Source organism: Drosophila eugracilis, unplaced genomic scaffold, assembly GCF_018153835.1.
Source record: "Drosophila eugracilis isolate 14026-0451.02 unplaced genomic scaffold, ASM1815383v1 contig_393, whole genome shotgun sequence".
Taxonomy (NCBI): Eukaryota; Metazoa; Arthropoda; class Insecta; order Diptera; family Drosophilidae; genus Drosophila; species Drosophila eugracilis.
In genome coordinates, this window is record NW_024573253.1 from 179,000 (window position 1) to 202,187 (window position 23,188).

Sequence of the window (23,188 nt, forward strand, 5' to 3'; positions counted from 1 at the left end):
ATTGTGAATGGCAATACCGAATTCGTTTGGTAATGACAGTTGCAGCCAAAAAGAAGAAGAAGCAGCGCAGTGCATTTATTTTTGCTCTCGCTGCATTTTCGCACAACACTGCGCTTTTTTCTGCATAAATCATTCAGCAAACGTAATTTAATACCTCTTGAAATTATGCCCGCCTTGTTTATCGTGTGTGGCTATGGATAGTGTTTTTTACTCGGTTCTCGTTTACTTATTGTTCCAGTAGCGCCAAAACAAAAATTGTGGTCTGCTGCTAGAAAGAGAGGGTTGCGCGTTTAATCGGGATTCTTATGATTATGTTGAAACGCTCGTTAAAAGTCCTAATTGCCGTGGTGTTGAGTTTGATGTTTACCGTTTCGCTGGTAAAGATAGTGTTATTGATTTGGTCCTCGCATCCCACCGCTTCCCACAGTTCCCCGCCCCTCCCCTCCGTCGACGAATGGCTGGATTCGGAGAACCTTTCGTCCTATAAGCAGTTATTTCGCGATAAAGGTGAGTCCATAAATTATAACTATATTGCCAAATAATTAAAAGAAAGAAAGGCCGTTGCACTATGGCTTATCGTAGGTATAAAGTCGTTGCCTCTGGCTTTGTTTATATTTTTAATTTGTTGTATTTGCTGGTTGGGGTCTCTCGCCTTCTCTTTCTTTCCCGCCCACTGTAACTTTCGGTACTTTGTTGATGATTCGAGCTTTTGAAGCTTTCTTAACACGTGCTATGATAAAATCTTGTTATTAGTTGGGAAAAAACGGAATGAAAATTCCTACTATTTAAATACTGAAATTTTCTTCAAATTAAAAAAAAAAAGTAGCCTAATTCAGGTTCCACCGAGATTTGAACTCGGATCGCAGGATTCAGAGTCCTGAGTGCTAACCATTACACCATGGAACCTCGCTGATCTTCCGTTTTTCTAAAGAGACTCAAAAACAGTGACTGATGAACACTATTTATTTGAGATTTAAATGTATTATTATCTTATTTTGGAAACTTAAATATTAATATGTATATTTACCAAAATTAAAAAAATACAAAAAAATCTGTCGTATAGGTTCTACCGAGATTTGAACTCGGATCGCAGGATTCAGAGTCCTGAGTGCTAACCATTACACCATAGAACCTCTATGAAGGTGATTTAGCCAAATGCCAGTTTTCCAATGAATCTAGCCAACTTAACACCTGGTGATCATAGAAGAGAAAGTTGCTTACAGAAATTCCCATCTATCAATAGGTCTTTCGAGTTGTTATTGTTCTTCTGCTGATTGGCGGAGCGCCAAAAGATAATTAAAAACGATTCTTCTGCCGTGGCTAAAAAATGCTTGATAAACTTGTCTTTGAACTCCAGCTGTTGAAATTCTTTAACCTTATTTATTCCGTATCAGTGATGTATCTATCATGGTTTATGAACCTTTTTATACCCATATTACGTAATACAAACATTATTCTTAAAACTTAAATATTAATTATATATTAAATTAATTATATTCTTTTTCTAAAATAGATTATACAGATTATAGATTTAAATCATCATTTAGTGATAAAAGATATAGGTTATTTGTTATGTTTGCAAAACTTTTAGCACCGTTAGTTTAGTTACTCTTCAATCCATCACAATTTATCAAAACGGGGGAAAAAAAGCAATTAGGGAAAAAAGAGGTTTTTAGGAATATAGTTAAAAGAGTTAACTTAAATCTCTTCCTTCTGGCTGGTTCGTAGTAATGAAATAAGCTAATTAAGCACATGGTGCCGTGTCTAATGATAATATAATTTTAATAAAGCGCGCCAAACAAAAAACAACCTGCTGGATTTGGCGACGGTGTGGGTCCTAATGGAGGGACTCAGGATGCAGCAAAAGCTCTTTTCTCCGAATCGGGACCTCGTATATTTTCGGCTCCCTTCGCTGGATCCGAGCGTTTTCTGTGTCACTCGGATTCAGTTTTCGGAGTGTGGCTTTCGGTATAAAATCAATCGTAAATGTCCTTAAATGCTCAGTGTTGGATTTACTTTGAGGCGCGCTGGTTTCACATTTCCAAACGCCTGGGAAACCGCCGCGTTTTTTCCCCGTTTTTCTTTGGTACAACAGCAAAAACAAAAATAACAAAAACAGAAACAGATAAAACCAATAACAAGCCTAATATAAATGGCCGAAAAACGTCAAAAGTTATGATTTGTTGTGTTACATCGCGTTCAGTTTTTGCTCATATTTTACCTCACATTTCACATTTTCCATTCCATGCAAAAGTTGTCAAAACATTTCGTGACAACGAGGACAATACAGCCACGAAAAAGAGCCCTAACCTATATAAGGAAGCACGTGTTTTTCTTTTTGAATTCCCCTCCTTTGAGACACCCACTCAAAGCTAATGATCCATGGCTAATCTCTGCTAATACACAATGGGTCCAAAATTAATGCATGCAGAAAGCAAATTTTGCGCGGAACAATTTTCCACATTTAGGCATATTAATTTTTTATTGTTGATGTGAGCGGGGGGAAGTGAATTAACCCCCACTCTTCGTCACACTTCAGTGCGCAGCTATTTTATAGGTCTCCAACCTCCTCCAGAACTTGGCTCCGTTGTGTTTTCGGCTCGTGTGTTCCATTATCCTATCTAAATAAACTGACTGACTCATCCTCAGTTTGTTCAGTGTGTGTGCTCAGCGAAATGTTTTGTGAAAAATATTTGAAACATATATAAGCAAAATATTTTATTTGACATTATAATAATTATAGTCACTCTTATTTTTAACGAGTTTAAAAGTTTCATTTTGTTTTTGAGTTTTATTACTACCTTTTTATTTTCCGTTTGGAATATGATTTTTTCTCAGTGTGACTTCCTTTCAGCCCTGTGTTTTTGTTATTTTTGTTCCTCCAACTGTCACTGACTCTTGTTGCTGTAGCGGTTTTCCCTTTTTTTTTTGTGTTCAGACAGATCGCCCCGCTCATAAAGAATTAATTGCCAATTAATTTTGATGACACTGTTCTCCCCAATTCTCTTCATTTCACACTTGACCATGTTCATGTCCACTCGAATTCTTGTTGCCGCACCTACCATTTTCCACCGATTTCGCCTCGCAATTTTCCTCTCCTACACACGCGCTTAACCTTTAAATCGCATTTACTTTTGACCTGCATATTAATTAATGAGTTAACAGCACGAGAGCAAAAAAGGGTCTTGTGCGGTCAATTATGCATAAAGTGGCATTTGGGGAATGATTTGTATAATGAATGTATGTACCGATGTTTGGGGATAGGTCAGGCTAAGGTTGTCCAACCAGTTCTTATATAATGGAAAATATTTCATATATTTTAAAGAATTATACAAAATGCATAATGTAGAAAAATTTTCTGAAAGTTAAACTTGAATTTTTTGTTGGTAAAATATGAAAAAAACATACATTTCCTAGAAGATAGGTTATTAATTTTTTTAGTTCAAGACATATGTCTAATAATTAAGAAAAATGTGCGTGCCTAATAAAGGGGACTGTGTTATTTTATATCTTTTAATAATACAAAAGCATTAAGACGAGCCACGCGAAAAAAAAGAAACTTTCTCAGGTTCCACCGAGATTTGAACTCGGATCGCAGGATTCAGAGTCCTGAGTGCTAACCATTACACCATGGAACCGCGCTGATCAACTGCCGACAAATCGTTCACTTCGATTTCCGTTGCCGAAAATAGACCCAACGTCAACGGCCAAAGAATGTTGATAAAGCTGAGATAGACAAAAAATGAAATCACTGTAAAACAAACATTTGCATATTTCCATAAAGACAAAAATGCGGCTCAAACAAAATTGGCTGTCCAGTCGAACAGAGAAAAACAGGAAGGAAATGGCAAGAAAGTGGAGATTCGGAAGCATATAGTTTGTGCGACAAAAAGTGGAAATAATTGTTTGGTAAACATTTACCAATGTCCGTCGGAGGCAAAGAAAGCAAACAAAATATTTCCATTTCTTCGTTTGCAGACCGAAAACCTTTTTTGGTTTCCTTTCTTTTATTTTTTGTTTCATTCCGGCTTGCAAGAAAATTAAAAGGAAATTGCGCTTGTTTTGTCGAGAGAAGAGTGTAGTGGGTGGGTTGAACGGGGGCTGGGGTTATGGAGTACGCGGCTGAGCAAATTAAAAGGTTTTTATACCCCAACTGAGAGCCTGTGGAGACTCGCAAGCAGTTAAAAATGACACAAGTACCAAGAGACAGAAAACAAAACAAAACAAAAAACAATAAAAAATCCAACAAACCCGTAAGAAAAACAACAAAGACATCAAAACAGTAACAAAAACACCAAGAAAAAAGCAACAAACATCGTAAGGCAGACAAGGAACAACAAGGGGTACACATGTGCAAATAACAAGAGGCCTCATTGTGGTTCCCTCCCTCTCGCACACACTCACTTTCTTTATTTCCCCCTACCTCCCTTCGTATCCTTCTCTCTCCCTCTAGCACACATCCTTTCGCTGTGTAGTGTGCTCTTTCTCCCTCACTCTCATTCACTGGGTCCTGTAACAGTTGCAACTGTTTTTGTTATGTAGGCCAAAGATGTCAGGGCGTAAAAGCGCCTCCTGTAGGCATCCTTCTCGCACACACACTATCTACAGTGAAAAGTGCATAAAGCAGATATTCTTATAATTTTCTGGAATTTTGTCTAGAATCTAAATTAGCTCAAATATTAATTGATTGCTCTTCTTTTAATTGTTCATAAATTTAAAATCTAAAGTTTTTCCGGATTTCCTCAAGTTAAAGGAAAATAGGAATCCATTTGTAGTGATTTTTAAATCAGTATACTTATGTTAATTTCTTGTTATCGAATTCCCACTGCATCTATCTATTATATGTCTCCTCAGCGCTGGAGGCGCTCTTCTGCGGTTAGTTATCATTATTGCCATGGCCCTCGACAGCATTTTGTGGCATATCCTTGTTGGCGCTTTTGTTTTTGTCGCATTTGTCAGCCACAATTATTATAATGCAGCAGCCAAGTTTCCCAACATCTCGTTTTGGGTTTTTAGTCGTCTCCTTCTTTGCGAAAATTATCATATTGTTGGTTGCTTTTGTTGCGTCCTTGAATGAGCAAACAAAGCGTGTGGGGAAAAACAAAAAACATTTGCGCATTTCAACGCAAAAGATTATTTTCAACTTGCATAACAGTTGGTGGAAAGCAGCAAAAAAAAAGTGAGCAAGCCGAAGAAAATGAAAAACAGTTTAGAACTGACTATGGGGAAAGGTTTTCATTTTTTGTGATACCCTGGAAAAAACTACTCTAGGTGAAAAATATTTAAAATTTTAAGGTTTGATTAGTAGATGTAGCAATTCTTTTTTGTCCTGAGATAATTAATTTGCTGGTACATTTATTTTGTTTTGAAAATAATCATTTTTCCTTTTAAAATTATATTCCCTACTTTTAGGCAGAAATTAAAAAAATGTTTTTTGAAATTTGCAAACAATTTTATTTGGCAATTTGGTAGACAAGCCAATCAAATATAAATAAGATTTCATATCCTTTTCCATTTTTATAGTTTTTTGCCCAATATACTCAGACATCCGCGGTACCACAAACTTTGCCGCAGTCTCTCAATCTCGCCGCATTTCCCCCAATGCCTTTAGTCATTCTCCATCTGCGACTTTCCCGGCCTCAACTCATTCCCTGCCCCTCTAAAAACCTCTCCCCTTTTTTTCATCCTGCACTGGGCATTAACATAAAGTACGCATTTCGACCCGGCTTTGCACTAAAGAAATTTGTAGTCATAAAAGTTTCAGTATCATGCCTATATTTGGCTCTACTCGTATCTTCGACCTGAGAACTCAAGAACCCCCTCGGACTTATGACAAGTTATGGTTAGCATAGGCCTGACTTGTCCTTTTTTTGTTGCTTGCCTCGTCTATTTTTTACTTGAGTGTTTCATTTTTTTTTTTGGGGCGGTTCGTAAAACAACAAAATATGGCATGAGCCAACATTTACTTTACACGCAAGACAAAAGGCGGAAAAGGAAAGGGAAATGGTAAATGAAGGGCAGATTGGACATGCACTAAGGAAAATCCTATAATGGGATTTGAATCAGTAGTGTTAGTTTTTATATTACATATAAAAACCTTTTTACTTTTAAATTACAATTAAAATCTTTAACCTGAGTTGAGCATAAATATGAATGTAGTAGTACAGAAATTTATTCAAAAAGTTTTATTAATCAAAATTTTAGCAAAATAAATAATAATAATTGTTTCCTATTTTCTGCCAGTGTGTTTAGGCCATTTGATGACCCCAAAGCAAATGAACAGCTCACTTTCATTACAAATTCCGACAGTAAACACACACGAGCGCAGACAAACAAATGCCAGACACACAGAGAAAGTTTTGTCAGCTCACATTACCAGACATCTCGCACACAGAAGCAGGACCTTACACACACACATACACTAGTACAAATCGCATATTGGCTGGCCAAACAAAAACAAAAATGGCGCCATCAATGGCCACCTTGCCCATGATAGTGATGATGATGATGATGATGACGATGGGAAGCTGCCTTCGGTGGCTGTTACGAAATTATTGACTTCTGTGGGCAAAAAGGGGGATGCCGCATAATTTTCGCTCACGTTTTTGCCCCACTGTCAATGTCGAGAGTGCCATCAATAAATATTGGCCCTGTCCAAGCTTGGTCAGAGGTTTTTCCTTTCAGGCCCAAGAATCAAGATGGGTGACTTTTGCACATCGATGTGGCAGCCAACGACAGGATTTGATTGCCCAGTGGCAAAGGGAATGGGATTAAAGAAAAGATATCTAAAGATTTGGATGAGAGATAGTTGAAGATTCTTTAGAGAGAAATTGAAAGTCATAGGGTTTTGGAATTTTAAAGTAATTTTCATTCTTGAAATCGATTGCCAGTGATCTGTATTTGAGTTATAAGTTAATTTAAAATCAATCAATAGTTTTTCCTGTTATTTATGAAGCCTTTTAGGTACCTGATTATTTATTGAAAACATTTGAAACACTTATCTTTTGAATTCGTTTGCTTTCATTTGGGAAAACATCTTTTACGCTGCCCAAAAGTTCTTGCCAATTTATCTGTTTTTGTCCCGTCGACTGCAAACTTGCTTGTTTATTATCCCTGTCGAGATGGCACGCGCAAATCGTTTGTAGTTTTTATTGAGCTGTTCTCAGCAATTTCTCTTTAGAGACGTCTACAGCCCCCTTTCACTGCTATCTCCACTATTTCTACTAGTCTTCCCCCTCACGTCTTACACACTTGACTGTAATTGAGTCTCAGCTGTGTAAATAAACATCGCGTAACTATATAGAAAAAGGAGAAAACCCGAGTCAAACAGGGCACGCAATGTAGTGAGCTAGCTTGGATATATATATGTCGAGGTACATGTATACTAGATCTGGAATAGTTGTCCTTGTCAGGTCAACAGCAAAGAAGAACTTTTGTCTCTGATCCACTGGAAAAATAAACTTATCGCTAGGAACTAGACAAATGCTAAAAAAAATGTTTATTTTTAACTTTAAGACCTTAATAATTCTGGTTTTCTTTCCGTGTCCCTGCTTTTGTTGCTTCTTGCACTTTTAAGTTAATGACAGCAATTTGAGGCAGGCCAGTAGTAGTGGGTGTAGGGAGGTGTGTGTGTGTGTGTATTTACAATGCCATCAAACGCCTTTAGTTCTCCCTTGTTTTCCACCCACTTTCACCCCATCTTTTTCCAAGGATGCAGATCGATGGTGTTGTTGTTTCGTTGCCACTGTCATTTGGCACTTGCCACTTGAAAATGTGTTTAAAATTAAGACTGCGGGAGGGCTGAACGGGGGAAGGAGACTTTTCCTGCCAGCTAATGGCGGTCATAAAGGCACTGGATTAGAGAAAAGGAGGATGACACGAAATGGCAGAGGAAAATTGGCAGGGGGAAAGGAGAGAGAATAAACTTTCGTTTTGATTTAAGCTTTTGGCAAGTTTCATATATATTTTCTTGGCAGACAAAGAGCGAAAATTGCTGCAAAATTAGAGGAGGAAATAGGAAAAAGGAGGAAAAATGAAAAGGAAACTGGTAAAAACTATAATGCAGCTTACAGTGCGTTTCTGAAATGAAATATTTTAGCTCTTTATAAAAAGGTGATAGGTTTCAACATTAAACCCTTAAACTGTTTTCTTAAAGTTGTGTTCCTAAATAAATCTAAAATGTTTCTAATGTTTACCCCCAAAAGCCTTACATTTTTGTAACGCAGTGTCATCACCTAATTTCGCTTGGGCCAACTTTAATTCTGTAGCTTCCGCAAAGCAAGAGCCATTGGCAAATCCATTTCCTTTCATTATAAATTTTCAGCTTGTTCTCTTTCACAATTTTTTTTTGTTAATTTTTTTGTTGAGTCTCCGTTTTTTTTATAATTCTTTTTCAATAAAACTTTTACCAAACTTATGCGAAGAGTGTGTTTATATATATATATAGTTTTGTTAGCGGGAACCACTCCCTCCCGCCTCCATCAGCTGCCTTCGGTCGTTAGTAATCCGCAGCTATGCATGAAATATGTCAAAACTTTACGAGCGAAACTTTTTTAATAAATTAAAAATTACAAAATAACACAAAAAAAAAAAAACCCGTGGCAAACATGACTTAGCCATTAAGTTGTGAGTAAGCCAGATATATAGGTGCATTAATTGGAAAGCCGAGTGCAAAAAGGAAGTGAGATCATAATGTGGTCGCCGGAATCGGAAATAAATTCCATTGCCATGGCCACCACAATGCGCCATTCGCAGTCCTCGTCCTCAGGTGAGTTTTTTTTGATAGAAAGAGAAAAAATGACATGGTTTAGGTCGCCCTGTGCCGGGTGCATCAAATTCAAATTCGGTTGCTTTATTTGACGTTGGCTAATGCGGCGTATGCGCAATATGGCGCTCATTCTCAAGTGCTTCCGTTTCCGCTTCCACCCAAAATAGCTCAAACGGTGCACAGAGAATAAAACTCTGGATTATAACTAACTGATTAATATTTTATATAGTTTTAATATTTATTTATAAAAAAGGTTGTCGCCAAAAAGAAAGGATAAAACTGAAACAAAAATGGTTATAAAGCTGTTAGCCTTAAGAAAATACCTTACAATTTTCCAATGACTTTCCAACACTTTTCCCCATAAACTTTTTCCATGAACCTCCTTTAAAAAACTTGCCTAACCTTTGCATTGAGCTTCACATGTAAAAACGGGGTTGGTTTTTCCCATTTCTAATTAAAACGAAAGTCAAGTGCGGTTCAAGCTAGTTTTTTCCTATACGTTGGTTGGTTTGATATCGCTTGCATGCCAGTGACATAATCCCAGAAAAGCGGAGAGGGGGTTTAGGACCTCCCCCTGAAAGCCAGTCTAAAATGCAAAACGCAAATGGCCAGCAAAGTGCTCTTATGCACGTAATGTGTAAGCCATTTTCGGGGGGGGGGAAAGGCCTAAGTCTGGCCGCAGTTATAGACAGGGAAATGGAAATGAAAATGGCAAAGTGCAAGCCAAATGATGCAACATCTGCAGTGTTGTTTGGTCAAGGAAAATTCTAAATCAATGAGAAGTCATTAAAAGCAGAAAAGACTTAAAACGCAGAATTCCCTTTAAACTCTGTCAGAGAAATTTCCATTTAATTTAAACAAAAAAAACATGAAATCGAGATAATAAATATCGTATAAAAAGCGAATCAGCATTGTGTCAAAAGGATAAGCCTTGAAACCTCATTAATGACAGCTTTCAGCTTGATTGTCCACTTAAATTCTGATGGCTGACAACTGATAGGATTAATTGGCATTTTTTTAATTCCATTTTATCGACTGAAAAGGAATGATTGCATTAATGCAGTTCCACTGTTTCCTTTTCGCGCAATTAAGCGATGTCAATAAGTGTTATTGTGGGTTAAAAAGCTGAAAAATCATTTTTACTCTCTCTCTCTCGATGCATTTTGTTCTTTACAAGTTTAAGTTTTTATATGGCTTGCTTAAAGTACATTTATTATACATATATTAATAAAAATTAAAAACACTTTTGAAGTTCGTTTTCTGAAATTAAATACGTCTTCATTCCAAAGTAAATTTATAGCATGAGCGACTTTGATTTATGCACACAAATTCCGTTCACCTTAAAAACTTTTGGATGTGAAATATTTGCAATAAGTAAATTATTTCCCGCAGAAACCATTCCAAAAGCCACTCACACACACACACACTCCTGCAGTGATACGCACACACTCACACATGAATACAAATGCGAACTCGAAACTCCAATTGGCAAATGCCAAAGTGTTGCAGCTTCGTTCGTGTAAATTTGTTTATGCGAATATTCATGTTGCCAGTGCGTTAAAGAGAGAGAGAATGAGAGATATGGGAAGGGTACGTAAAAGAGAGAGGTGCATATCCTGCTAATATATGCATGTGTGTGTGTGTGTCCGTGTGCCAGCGTAGGCAAGCAAATATTCCATGTTCAACCTGCGTTTTCCGAATTTCCATTACCCTCGTGCCGGGCCTAACAATTGAGAGCAGGTGTTTGCTTTTCACAGAGGGAAACGTTTTTACAAGGATATCAACTACCTTGGTTTGGTTTTGGTTGTTATTAAAAAGGTTCATGAAAATTAAGTTAGGAAAATGCCTTTTCTAATAAATAGGTTAAAAATAATAATAAAACTAAAATACCTAAAAAAAATCTATAATTTTACCTGCAATTAAAAGCAAAATCAAGTTTTTATCACAGAAACTCAAATTAATATAATTTCCTCTCGAAATCCTTGTCATCTATATAAATCTATTGCAATAAGTCCTTAATTATTTATATATATCAACCTCAAGGGTATTTGCGTGCCCAACACCTGCAGTTAGAACTTCCGATTGCTGCCCCCCTTCTCCGCTTTTCCTTTCGGGCCATTAATTGCCGGGGCCCCAGAGAAAGGCTTTCCATTGCAGTCTGTGCTCATGGCAGTTGGCAAATGTTTTCTGCCATGTTTGCCACATACATATATATATATATATATATACACATACACATATATATACAGGTAACGGTTACCTAAACCGGTTCATGTTTGCGGTTTCACCACCCGGAAAGCCCCTCCCTCCGCCTAAGTGCAACATTAATACTTTGGCATTATGGTTTTAACCCAATTTGGCTTCTCTTTACCCAGTTAGATGCAGTCAAAGCAAAAGCAAAAAAAAAAAAAATAGGAAAATAATCCGGGGAAAAATCGAGGAGCAAAGGTAAAAGTTGCAGGCTCATGTCAGTGGATATTTCACTGCTTTTCAGTGGGCGTGTCGGTGGAAGTTCCACGCCTCCGTGTGTTTGTGTGTGCATTAAAGTTGCAAATTGGTTTTTGTGGATTTTCACGTATAAGGTCGGGGAAATGCAGTTTTCCGCCTGGCAGCTAGAAACAAAAAGGCCGAGTGCTTAATTAAATTGCCCGAAACAGAACAGAACAGAAATCAAATAACGAAACTATGGAAACTACGATTATGGAATGTGCGAGAGAGGAAGCAAATTTTGATTAAGTTCAGGCCTGGTTGGGTCTTAAATTAATGAATAAATAATGGAATTTATGCTATCTTCCACTCCCTCTGTCTTTCACCACCAAACCGGAAGTAGGTTAAGGGGGTTTTTTTTTTTTGGTGGGTGTTCGTTCGCCTGCAGCTGTTTGCATAACCATTGTGTGGGTTTGCATATTTATTGCATAAATTTGCGTTGATAGCCAGAGCTGTAATGACTTTTAATTCACCAATCGAAATTGCATTTCAATTTGCATTTTGTCGCAGAGTGCCAGAAATTATGTCATAGAATTGTGATTTAATGTTATTACAGTGAAGGTTATAAATTAATTAGAAAATTGATGTCATTTATTATCTGTTTTTATTTACTTATTTAGTTATAAAAACAAGCAGATTTATTAAGGAAATGTCAACTATTTCGCTCTCTTTTATTGTTAGATATTTATAGCCAAGCAATTATTTTAGGCATTATGTCTTTGGAATTAATTTCCACAAATGCATTTTAATTATTTTTTAAATAAGCAACCAAATGACATTATTTAATGACACTTTATTGCCGAAATTCCCTCAGCTCTTGGCTCTGACTCAATTACAAATCGATAAATTCCAAAAATGCAACTGCAATTCATGTCTGAAAAATGTCGAGAATTTATTTCCCACTTCTCTGACATTCCTGTGTGTGAATAATGCTCCTGGCTGATGATGATTTTCCCTCTCGTTTTCCTCTGCATTTGCGGTTTTCTAATGCAGCCAAGAACCCGCAGTGGCAAAATGTTGCCAGCATCCTTGCCATACCGAATCCCATTGGCAACATCTGCTGCTGCCAAGGGGCACTCAAATTAAGCGACATTTAATGTCACACCCACTTTGATGAGGGGGTGGGGAGACGGTTGGGGTGTATATTGCAAATGGGTGTGGTTAGAGGGGGAAGGGGGTTGGGAGAAGCACGTACCCATATGCAAGCGAGCGACGAACATCTGTTTGCCTTCAAAGTTGTGGCATGCGGCTGGTGCGGGTAGCCCGCATGCAAAGGATACAAGTTTGCATCCTTGCCACAAAAATGTAAAGCAGCCAAAAAAGGGTAAGGGAGGTAATCCAGAAGGTAGGGGAGACAAAGGTGAGCTATGTAGACAGGTGCAACAGCTGCGGTTAGTTTGTCGATGGCCAAAGGAAACTTCAAGTCAGAGGTGCAAGATGAGACCGCCTGACTGGCTTTTATCCTTTTTGCCTTTTAAAGTGCACTGGGGGAAAAATTTAATGAAGAAAGAAAGTTTAAGTCAAATTCTAAGATAAATATTGAATAATGATATTAGATTTAAAAAATCTGATAGCTATATTAGAACTATCAAAGGATTAATCTTGCAGTTTTCCTAAAATCCTAATCCTAAAATCCTAAATACGTAAACTATTGCCTCTGTGTTCTCATTTTCTTTTCTTTCCCCTACTTGGCAATTTTCTTTTTGCCCTCCTTAGAGGTTTTCTTTGCCATTTCCTGCCTGCCTTTCTTTTTTTCTTGTCGCCTGCCAACGAGGTAGTCATCTTCTGTCTGAGATTCTCGGCTGTGGCATCATTTGCAGGCAATTGCCAAGGCAACACACTTTGCCCCTCTCAACCTGTGCTGTCTTTTTTTTCCCAAATGCCTGCCCCAAGTGTGAGTGTTTAAAAATTTTATTGCAACGCTCATTTTGTCTGTCCAGGCTTAGGTAAACTGCACTTTGGGGCAGGGCTAAAAAGGACAGGGGAACTATGTGATGATGGCTTCTTTTCCTGCACTTCCGCTGTCACTTTCTCTGGGCCTGGCCTTTCAACCTGTCTCCATTGCTGTCTCTCCCCAGAGGCCAAGGCTCTGCAATTTTCTCAGTGTGTGTCTTTTTTTTTTGGTTTTTCTTTCAAATAAATGAAATCGTTCTCTGGGCAAGGGAAAACTGGGGTATTGTCTAGGTGGAAATGTATTTGGAGATACAAGTCAGATTTGAGACAGATTTTATGGGGCTTACCGAAGGTGTTTTGACTTTGAAAGCTTAGAGATTGAGGCTTAAACGTGTTTGTGAAGACTGAAGCTGAGTTGGGAATTCAAATTGCTTTGTTTCCGTTTCTAAAATTGTACTCTTAATTTAGCAATTAAATTACTTTTGTAATTTCAAACCAAACTTCATGGGTAACCTTATTATTTCACATATTTATATCTAATTACGATGGTTCCGATTTAATCTAGTTACTATATATCACTTAAACATAGGTTTTAGAAGATATGGTTATAAATATTAAATCACATTTCCAACTCATTCCCACTGCATTTCTGTCGCATATAGTATTTTGGCTACAGATTTTCCTCAAAATTGCAAAATTCATATTGAAAGCAGCCAGCAGGGAGAGGGGAAAGTCAGCCGGAAACTGGAGAAATTCAGCGGGGAAAGGGGACAGAAATGAGGGAGAGGTGAGCACAGCTTGCTGTAAGGACACTTGGGAGCCAACACCGAGAAAAACAGTGAGAAAGAGAGAGAGAGAGTGTGAGGAGGGATGATTGTTGTCGTTTGTGTGCCTACATTGCGTATACGTAATTTGCCAAGACTGTTGCCAAAGTGGCATTTGAATTTATGCCGCCACTTGAGGCAAGTGTGGCAAGCCCAGGGTGAGTGCTTCTGCATTCGTATGAGTTTTTCTCTCTACACACACGCACACACACACGCACACTTCTACAAACGTAGAAGTATGTACGTTCTTTGCTGGTGGAAAAGCTGGAAAAGCTGGAAAAGCAAAGAGTGCGCTTTATTTTAAATTAAATATGCAAATACTATATATATTCCTTGCACCCACACATAAGCTGGCTGCTGGCACTTGTTTTCTTGTTGGGTTGTCTGCTGCAGACAGGCAACATAAATTATTGTAAGCAGATGAAATATTTGTGGATGAATTTGTTGCAGCTGTCGAGTGCAGCCATCGGACATTGTTCACTCGTTCCGGGAATATTTCTCCAGCGAAACTTTAAGCTGCACTTGGAAAATATCTCTTAGAAGTTATTGAATAATAAATACTAAAACTTTTTACAAACTGCACTGACAAAATATTCTAAAAAATATTTAAAACTGCAGAAAATATTAAAGAAATATTTTGGTTTAGAACATTTTATCCAGATCTTACCACTCTTTACATACTCTTCTTTCTTTAAATTTGTATATTTTATATTTAAATATTTAAACTTTATAGTTTACTATACTTATTATTCAAAGTGCACTCAGAAAGAAAGATGAATAAAATAGGGGAGATGCGGGAACTCACACAGGATGTTCTCGGTGGAAGATGAAGCTGGCAATTTTATCATTTTTCACTTTGGTAAACAAACACAAAAGGAGCAAGGGGGTTAAGGAAAATATTGCGGCTTTTGTTGTGGCAACCTTAATCGCCCCTCCCCCCCTCCCTTCCCTTCGTCATTTCCAAGCCCCTGCATCCACCGCACCACCCCTCCTGCGATCGAATGTCATTCAAATTGTAATTTCTGCAGCCTCCATCGTCGGAGAACAATCGATAAAAAAGGATAAAGCAAAGAGCACAACAATGCAGGGATAACAATGGAGCAAAAGCACAAAAAGAGAGAAAAAAGCAGAGGGAATCCAGGAGAAAAGCGGTGGGTAAGCGAGGGCAGACAGTCAAAAGCAAACAATAAACAGCGAAATCATTCCATGCATCCCCCTGGAAAAAGCTGGCATTGTGCAATAACAGCACGTTTCGAAATTGTAAAATCAATTTTAAGATGTAAGAAGAAAAACATTACATACTTTGTAGCCTAAGAGGTGCCTTTGCAATGTAGTTATCCCAAGAAGATGTTTTAAAATGCGAATTGTATTAAGGAACTTAAAGTAAATATTAAAATATTCCTTACCTTAATTAAGATTTATACCACTTTTTCTGCTGCTTTTCAAAGAGTAATCCTTATCCATTTAGCACTGTACTATAAGCTGGTAACATTTAAATTTTCTGGCCTTAAGCAGTCCTTGGCTAATAGGCCAAGTTGGCTCGTTCTGCAAACATTTGCCCAGCACTTTGGCGAGGCTTTGCCTTTGCCTTTGCCATCCTGCCATCCTTGTGCTAATGAGCGAACAAAGGGGGGAAAATCCCCATTATTACAGCCAGAATTCCAAATTCAGCAGGTCTTTTTCGAGTTGTTTGTCAAAATTAACAGGAAAAAAGCAAAAATTTTCTTTTTTAATCATACATACATATGGGTCAGTTGCAATGCACGCCCGAAGATGCCGCCCTCAGACCGGATTTAATCCTCATCCGTAGCTATGTTAGTTATAAGGGTTTTCCTCCCGATTGCGTTAGCAACTATGATATATCCATGATCGTTAATAACATCAGGGTCGGAGGGGTGATGAGATCGAGAAGTTGCAAGAGTTTTCCCACAGTCGAAGTTAAATTGTGTTTCGGTGAAGCAATGGGTAAGGCTACTAAAAGTTTCTGCTTTAAATTTATATTTACTATCAATAAAAGTTTAGCTAAGATTATTTTGCCACTCAATGTGCTGTCAATTTTGTGTGTTTAAACAAACAAAAATTAAATTATTCCATCCTCTAGGCTAGATTAATTATAGATAACTATCAGAAGACATGAAAATATCAAGTATACGCCTGGCTGTTTGTCACAAGTCACAAGTAATTGATTTGCCAAAGAAATTGGCTTATTTATAATTCAATAATTCAATGGGCTTACCAAAAATTTAATGAAAACAATCTCGTTGGAAACGGAAGTGTGAATATTCTATTAGGAGCTTAATTTCAGGCTCACTAAATTGAATTTTTCGCATTTATAGAAATTTATATATATCCTTTTCTAAGCTCTTTTAATTACTTTTATTTTGAAGTCATTAGGTAACTTTTGATAAGGGAATTATCTTCATCTCTATTTTGTCCCTTTTTGAGTGCTCTGTCTCTCAGTCACTTAGGGCATTTATTTACCTGCCTCGCCTGCCTTACACCCTCTTTTCAGCTTCAACTGTCAAAAGTCGGCCTCATCAGTCATTGCTACTCTTCGCCCCTTGCGTAGCTTTCACTTGACATTTATCATCATCATCATCATCATGCCCAATACCATTCCCAGGGCCCATCATCTATATCATCTTCATCATCGCCATCGTAGCCATCATCATCATCCTGGCGAGCGCGACGCGCTTTAACCTTCAGAAGGCATTTTCATTTAGCGGCCTTCCTCTCTTCGGCTTTGTTTGTCAGCTCGCCACTTTTGTGACTTTTCCAGACCCCCACCGTTTTGCCCTTTTCCCTTATTTTCACCCTCTCGTCGTTGGTCCTTAATTAAAAACGATTAGTAATTCCTGTTCAGCCATCGGGCCAAAGGTCGTTTGCTGCAGCACCATTAAATATGCAATGGAAATACTTTAATTATACAAATAACCAGGGATTAAGAGTAGGCAAACTGACTTCTACAGAAAGTAACTTTTCATTGTTGGCACTTTGGACTTTTCAGGCATTTTTCTGCCATCGAGAATGTATATATATATATCGTCCTATCGCCTTGGCCAAATCAAACGGAAGTTGTTCGTTTCGCGCGAAATATGAACAAGTTAGGAATTCTGTGTATGGGGGTGTGGCTATATTCGAGCCCTTGGAAAAACGAAAGAAATTGGTAACGAAATGAATTCGTTTTCGAATGTCAGGCACGCAAACTTTGCCTACCATCATCGACCTACTCCACGAATATTCTATTATTTGTACTTTTTTCTAGGGGTTTAGGCGGGTGAAGGTTTAAGGGGGCTTTTTCCTACCCCTGGTAACCACAATTGGTCTGGGTTTCGTTTGCACGTTACTCGTTTTGTGGTTTAGCATGGTCTGTAGTTTTTTTTTCTTTTTTTTTTGTTGTTTTTCGTATTCCTGCGGTCCCTGAACGAAAACTAAGTTGAGTTTTTGCTTCTGGCTTAGCTGGATTTTGTGGTGCGTTGTGGGAGCTGGGCTTAAGTGCATTTCACCGAGGTTAACTAGCCGGGATGTCTGACTTTTCTAGGGGTTAATTTGGGTTTACCATTGGCGGAGGTTTTAGTCGGGATATCCTTTTTGTGGTTTCTACTTTCATATTCCCATCTTTTTTCCCATAAATTTATTACAGTTTTTGGAATTATCTTTTATTTATGGTGTTTATTTCCTAGGAAAATGTCATTCGAGTTTCGTTTTTTTTATCAAGAAATAATATATTGCCTTTTTTAATGGGTATCTTATCTTCCGTTTTTGTGAGTTTATATTTATTTTATTTTGCATAAATTGTATATGAAATTTGTGAACTTTTGTTTGCTGTTTATGGAAACATTGCAAATATTTTTCTGTATTTTCTTAGGAATATTACCAATCGGAAATGCTAAAAAATGTCAGTTTTTATCGTTTGTTAGCTAGCTTTGATAGCACTTTAATAATAGCAACAAAATCAATAGAAAACTTATTTATTAATAAACAAAAAATATATTATTTATAGTCCAACAAAATACTTTTTCTACCAAGAACATAAATATAATCTTAAAGACGAAAACTGTGAAAATTGTCTGCTTGAAAATTGCTTTAATTTTCTTCCCATGAATATTTTAACTATAATTTCTTATTGCTGCGGGACAGTTGCACTTTTTGTTTTGTTCTTGGCAGTTACTTAGCATATTAAATTCAACCACTGCGTTTCTCGTTCTCGCCACATTCTTGGCTCCTTGGAGTTTTGCTCCTTTGTCTTTGTCACCCACTTAACTTTTTACATGGTGAAAAGTCAAAGTTACAACGCCAACTTGAATACAATAATGCCGAATGGAAGTTTTTCGCTGGCTTAAGGCTGGAGGGTAACAGCGGGATCCCAGTGGCTACAGGGTTAAGCTTTCAAGGAATCCAAAAATAAGGGGGAAGCGAGGGTTGGGTGGTTTAAGCAAGACTAGTGAGAAACCGCCTTGTTTTCGATTTCAGCCAGCGATAAGCGACAAACAACGCATTAAATGTCGTTTTCCCTGGCTATTTTCGGTATGGCATTGGGTTAAGTCATAAAAAATTGAAATGTAATTGATTGGAAGTTTGTTGTAGGCAGAAAACTAAGGAGGAGGCGAGCAAATAACGGAGCATTGACGTAGTCGCCTGGCCAAATTAGTTGGCCTGTAATTTTAGACACCATCGGAAGTCGTTGAGCTCTGAGTTATTCTGACGGATGGCTAGCCGCGACGTTGATGATGACATTGGCAAACAGTTGACATGACGGCAAAGTTCACAAAAAACTTTAACCATTAAACTCAATTACCAGGAAAGTTGGGCTCCTATTTAACAGACGATGCCATATTTTTGTAATTCTCGTTTTCATAGTTGAAAAACTGTGATTAAAAACGTATCTTAAATGAGAATTATAACGCTTTGTTTAAGCGGAAAACTATTAAAACCTCAACTTAACGTCAAATACTCTCGAATAACTTTTAGGAATCTCTTCCTTGTCGAGCTGCGGCGATCCTGAACGTCTGCCGGAGTTGCCACCGCTGGACGAGCAGCGTCTTCAGCGGGCCGCATTGCATCTGCAGCAAAAGCTAATCCTTCGCGAGTGGTTAAGGGATCACCGACTGCAGCATCACTACCAAAGATTGCTTGCCGTAGAGGTAGCCTCTTTGGAGGACGTCTATTGGCTGGAAGATTCGCGGGCCAGCAAGATTCTTGGCAAAGACTGGCAATTGTGGTCAGGAGCCCGGCAGAATTTGCCCACATCCAAGGCTCAGTTGGACGCCCTCAAGGCGCAGCTCTGGTCGACGGTGGTCAAGAGCAGTCAGCACCAGGACGCCTGGACATGGGGAGGCATGCTGGTCGTATCCGTCTCAGTCGCCGGCCTTGTCACCCTGGCTGCCATGACGCAGCCCTCATTGGCCCCAGAGGCCCGTCATTCCCTGTTGCAATACGTCACCGGGAAGTATCTGCTGCCTGCCAATTGCAAAGTGCAGTGGGACTGGAAGGATCCCGCCAGTGTTGGTGGCACCATGTGCTTCGTGGTGCGATTCTTCCAGCGAAACGGACAGCCATATCCCATCTGTGATACGGACCAGTTCTTTGTCGAGGTCACCGAGGGCACTCGCAAGGTGGTCACCATTAGCGAGCTGGGCTCCTCCACCGATCCCAACAACGCCAACATAGCCAAGGTCAAGTTCACAGTCCGAACCGCTGGCCAGTACAAGATATCCGTGCTGATCGGAGCAAGTCACATTGCCGGATCACCCTTTATGCGATCTTTTCTGCCAGGTGCCATTGATGCCAGGCGATCGCGGTTCATTAGGCCAGCCAGCACGGTCATCTGCTGTGCTGGTGCACCCACTCTGATGCACATCGAACCACGGGATGAGTTCGGAAATTCCTGCTTGTTTGACCAAAATCAGTCGGATGAGGCTCTACAGGTGAGGATCTTAATAATGTTTCCTGTAAATGTTTCTCCAACTCTAATCATTGTTCTACTTATAGGGCTACCAAGTGGCAGTATATGACTTGCATGGAATCCCAGTGGAGAAGCTGCAGCATGCGATTGTCTTTGCCTATGACAGGGTCAACTCCCGGGTCTCGGTCACAGCTCTCTTTCCAGAGCCAACTTGTCTAAGGGCTGTGATCAGCTACCGGGATCAGCAGCTGCCTAACGGGGACTTTGACATCATTGTGCTTAGCAGTAAGTGGTGGTAAAAATCTTAAAAAAATGTATATTATATTTGATGACCTCTTCCAGGCAGCGATACTACCCTGGTGCACAAGAATATAGCCTCACGGAAGCATAACATCTGCTACGAGGCAAAACTGCTGAGCATTTTTGGGGTATCCAAAAACAAACCGAGAAAGGTGCTCTGCTATGTGGGACCCAAGCAGGTGAGTGGTCATAACAAGAATACAATGATATTGGGGGAAATGTGAGGGCTCAGAACTCCCTGATCTTCCAGGTGACTATCAAGGAGATGATCCTTAAGTTTATACCCAAGAGGATCGCCACTTTTCGACTGTGTCCTTCGACCAAATTCCATTTCCTGCCACAGTTGGTCTCTCAACTGCATGGTCCTGTTTTTATCATCGACGACGGAGCTCAGCCCAAGATCGAGTTGGCCTCAAAGGATCGGAATATTATAGCTGCCACTTTTACACACTTTTTGCTGAAGAACATTGGCGGATCAGAGACTTTCAAGGATAAACAAGACTTCTTCTATCATGAGGTTCGCAAATTCCATGCTAGTTATTATCATGAGAAGATGGCTCTGAAAGTTCAGCGGGAAAAGATCTTGGAGAGCAGCATGAAGGCAGCCAAGGGATTCTCGGTGTCCGACTGGTGTGGCAATTTCGAGGTTACATTTCAGGGCGAACAGGGCATTGATTGGGGTGGCCTGCGAAGGGAGTGGTTTGAGCTGGTCTGCAGTGCCCTCTTCGATGCTCGCGGAGGTCTCTTCTGTACTTTCCATGACAAGCACCAGGCACTGGTTCATCCGAATCCCACGCGTCCTGCCCATTTGAAGCTGAAGCATTTTGAGTTCGCTGGTAAGATGGTGGGTAAATGTCTGTTCGAGAGTGCTCTGGGTGGAAGCTATCGTCAGCTGGTCAGAGCCAGATTCAGTCGCTCTTTTCTGGCACAGCTGATAGGCCTTAGAGTTCACTACAAGGTATGTCACATAAATCTTATAGTAAATCACTGATTAACATGAGTTCTTTGCATTATCTTTCTAGTATTTCGAGCAAGATGACCCAGACTTGTACCTGTCCAAGATCAAGTACATACTGGACACCGATCTGGATGCCACGGATACCCTGGAGCTGTACTTCGTGGAGGAGATGTACGATGCTAGTAGTGGGCAGCTGAGCAAGACCATTGAACTGATTCCTAACGGGGCCAAGACTCGAGTGACCAATGCGACTAAAAACCAGTACCTGGACTCTTTGGCTCAGCAGCGTCTCTGCAACAGTGTCAAGGATGAGGTGGACAGCTTTTTGAAGGGTCTGAACTCCATTATACCAGATAATCTACTCAGCATATTCGATGAAAACGAACTGGAGGTGAGACAAAAATTTATTAAAAATCGAAACACATGCTAAACTGCAAGCAAATTAATTAAATTTACAGGAGAAATTAGCTTTTACGTTATTTAATAATTAAATTTTACCGCATTATATAAATATTTTCCCTTTTGCAGCTGCTGATGTGCGGAACTGGGGAATATTCCATCAGCGACTTTAAATCCCATCACATCGCTAATGGTAATTCGGCGGAGTTCCGGCGGGTGCTGGCCTGGTTTTGGGCCGGAGTAAGCAACTTCAGCCAGACGGAGATGGCCCGGCTGCTGCAGTTCACCACGGGATGCTCCCAGCTGCCGCCAGGAGGATTCCAGGAGCTGAATCCACAGTTTCAAATAACTGCGGCCCCAACCTTTGGCAATCTGCCCACGGCACACACCTGGTGGGTGTAGTTTTTTCCCATGAAATTTATTTTCTTTTAATCTCAGCATTCACTAAAAACGAAACTTTTTCGATTACAGCTTCAACCAGCTGTGTTTGCCGGACTACGAGAGCTACGAGCAGTTCGAAAAGTCGCTGCTTTTGGCCATCAGCGAGGGCAGCGAGGGATTCGGCATGGTCTAGATATATATTTATATATATATATGGTATATAGGATAATGGAAGAGAGTGAAGCAATACTCCTCGATTTTTGTCTGCTACGCTACTGTGTTCCTTTCTGTGCGCTTTAAATGTCATGCTAGCAACTAAGTGACCTAGTCCGTAAGCTTGCCTAGTGATAAATTGCAATTAAATTTAGTCCCTGGCTAGATATATTATTATCCCTCAATGGGAGATCCCTTTGAAGCAATAATAATCACGGATTAGCCGGAGTAGCGAGTGTAGTTATAAATCGAGTCAAGATGCAAATTAAAACCGAGTATATATCATCATCAAAAGGAATGTGATAATTGTATTATAGACTAATGCAACCTAAGCGTAATGGGAAAACTTTTAAACTACCTATCGGTAAAGCAAAATAAGTAGCCATTAAAACCAAAAAAAAAAAAAAAAAACAAACAAAAAACTATTCTTATTAACGATTAGTTGCGCTGTGTAAAGAAACCCAAGAAAATCTAGTGGAAAACCAAGAGTTTTGTAGCATACTATACTTAAAATTAATTGTAAACGTTAAAAGGTCTAAAACATTCACATAGAGCAATGTTTATATGCATTTCTTCTAATAAAAAACCAAATATATATATTGCCAAATTGTGGCACAACTCGAATACAATCCCAAATCCTTCTCCCTCGCTGTGCTCTCCTATAAGCAATATGTGGAAGCAAATGTTGAATCGTAGTTTTTAAATGTTGTTGAATCGCAAAGCAAAAATCAAAGATGTCATACAAATTAAAATTTAGTAAATGTAATGGAATTGTAGTTGTTGAGAGAACTCTAAAAAGCTTATATATATATATATATATCAATCGATAGGCGGAAGGTTGGTTCAAATGGTTAAAAATAATAAAAAAAAAAATGTACTGTTTAGAACGGAGGTAATGCTGTTGGTTTATTAATTGATCTAGTCGAATTGTTGGGAATACTTCATCCTAAATGCTAAATACTTATATAATTTCTATATTATATAGGTATAAAAACCGGTGTCATAAGTGCGGTACAACTTTCTTTCCAAGGTCCCCGGAGGTCACCTGCAGAAACTCCACT

General features: G+C 39.0%; 1 protein-coding gene and 3 non-coding genes across 8 annotated transcripts; 1 reads left to right on the top strand and 3 right to left on the bottom strand.

Annotated features, from left to right (window-relative positions):
* Positions 1-23: 23 nt before the first annotated feature.
* Positions 24-23,011, top strand: LOC108112071 (apoptosis-resistant E3 ubiquitin protein ligase 1). Of its 5 annotated transcripts, XM_017221851.2 has the most exons (9): positions 1,998-2,086; positions 8,447-8,767; positions 18,943-19,898; positions 19,963-20,161; positions 20,219-20,355; positions 20,409-21,134; positions 21,199-21,525; positions 21,663-21,925; positions 22,005-23,011. In XM_017221851.2, exons 2-9 carry the CDS (start codon positions 8,692-8,694, stop codon positions 22,105-22,107), a joined length of 2,787 nt encoding a protein of 928 aa, XP_017077340.1. In that variant the 5' UTR covers positions 1,998-2,086; positions 8,447-8,691; the 3' UTR covers positions 22,108-23,011. The 5 variants fall into 5 exon arrangements, with proteins under 5 accessions (XP_017077319.1, XP_017077333.1, XP_017077340.1 ...); XM_017221830.2 differs by lacking the exons at positions 1,998-2,086; positions 8,447-8,767 and adding an exon at positions 24-507; XM_017221844.2 differs by lacking the exons at positions 1,998-2,086; positions 8,447-8,767 and adding an exon at positions 25-507 and having other exon boundaries at positions 20,427-21,134.
* Positions 835-906, bottom strand: Trnaq-cug. The gene has a single exon. It is a non-coding gene; the product is annotated as a tRNA-Gln (tRNA).
* Positions 1,062-1,133, bottom strand: Trnaq-cug. Its single transcript has one exon. It is a non-coding gene; the product is annotated as a tRNA-Gln (tRNA).
* Trnaq-cug lies at positions 3,567-3,638 on the bottom strand. Its single transcript has one exon. It is a non-coding gene; the product is annotated as a tRNA-Gln (tRNA).
* Positions 23,012-23,188: the final 177 nt, after the last annotated feature.

Bases quoted from the DNA above. Each gene is read 5' to 3' on its own strand.
- LOC108112071 (XM_017221822.2), top strand. From the start codon at position 15,717: ATGGGTCAGTTGCAATGCACGCCCGAAGATGCCGCCCTCAGACCGGAT. The intron at 15,937-18,942 runs GTAAGGCTACTA...AATAACTTTTAG, and splicing joins GTGTTTCGGTGAAGCAATGG to GAATCTCTTCCTTGTCGAGC. The intron at 21,135-21,198 runs GTATGTCACATA...TTATCTTTCTAG, and splicing joins GCCTTAGAGTTCACTACAAG to TATTTCGAGCAAGATGACCC.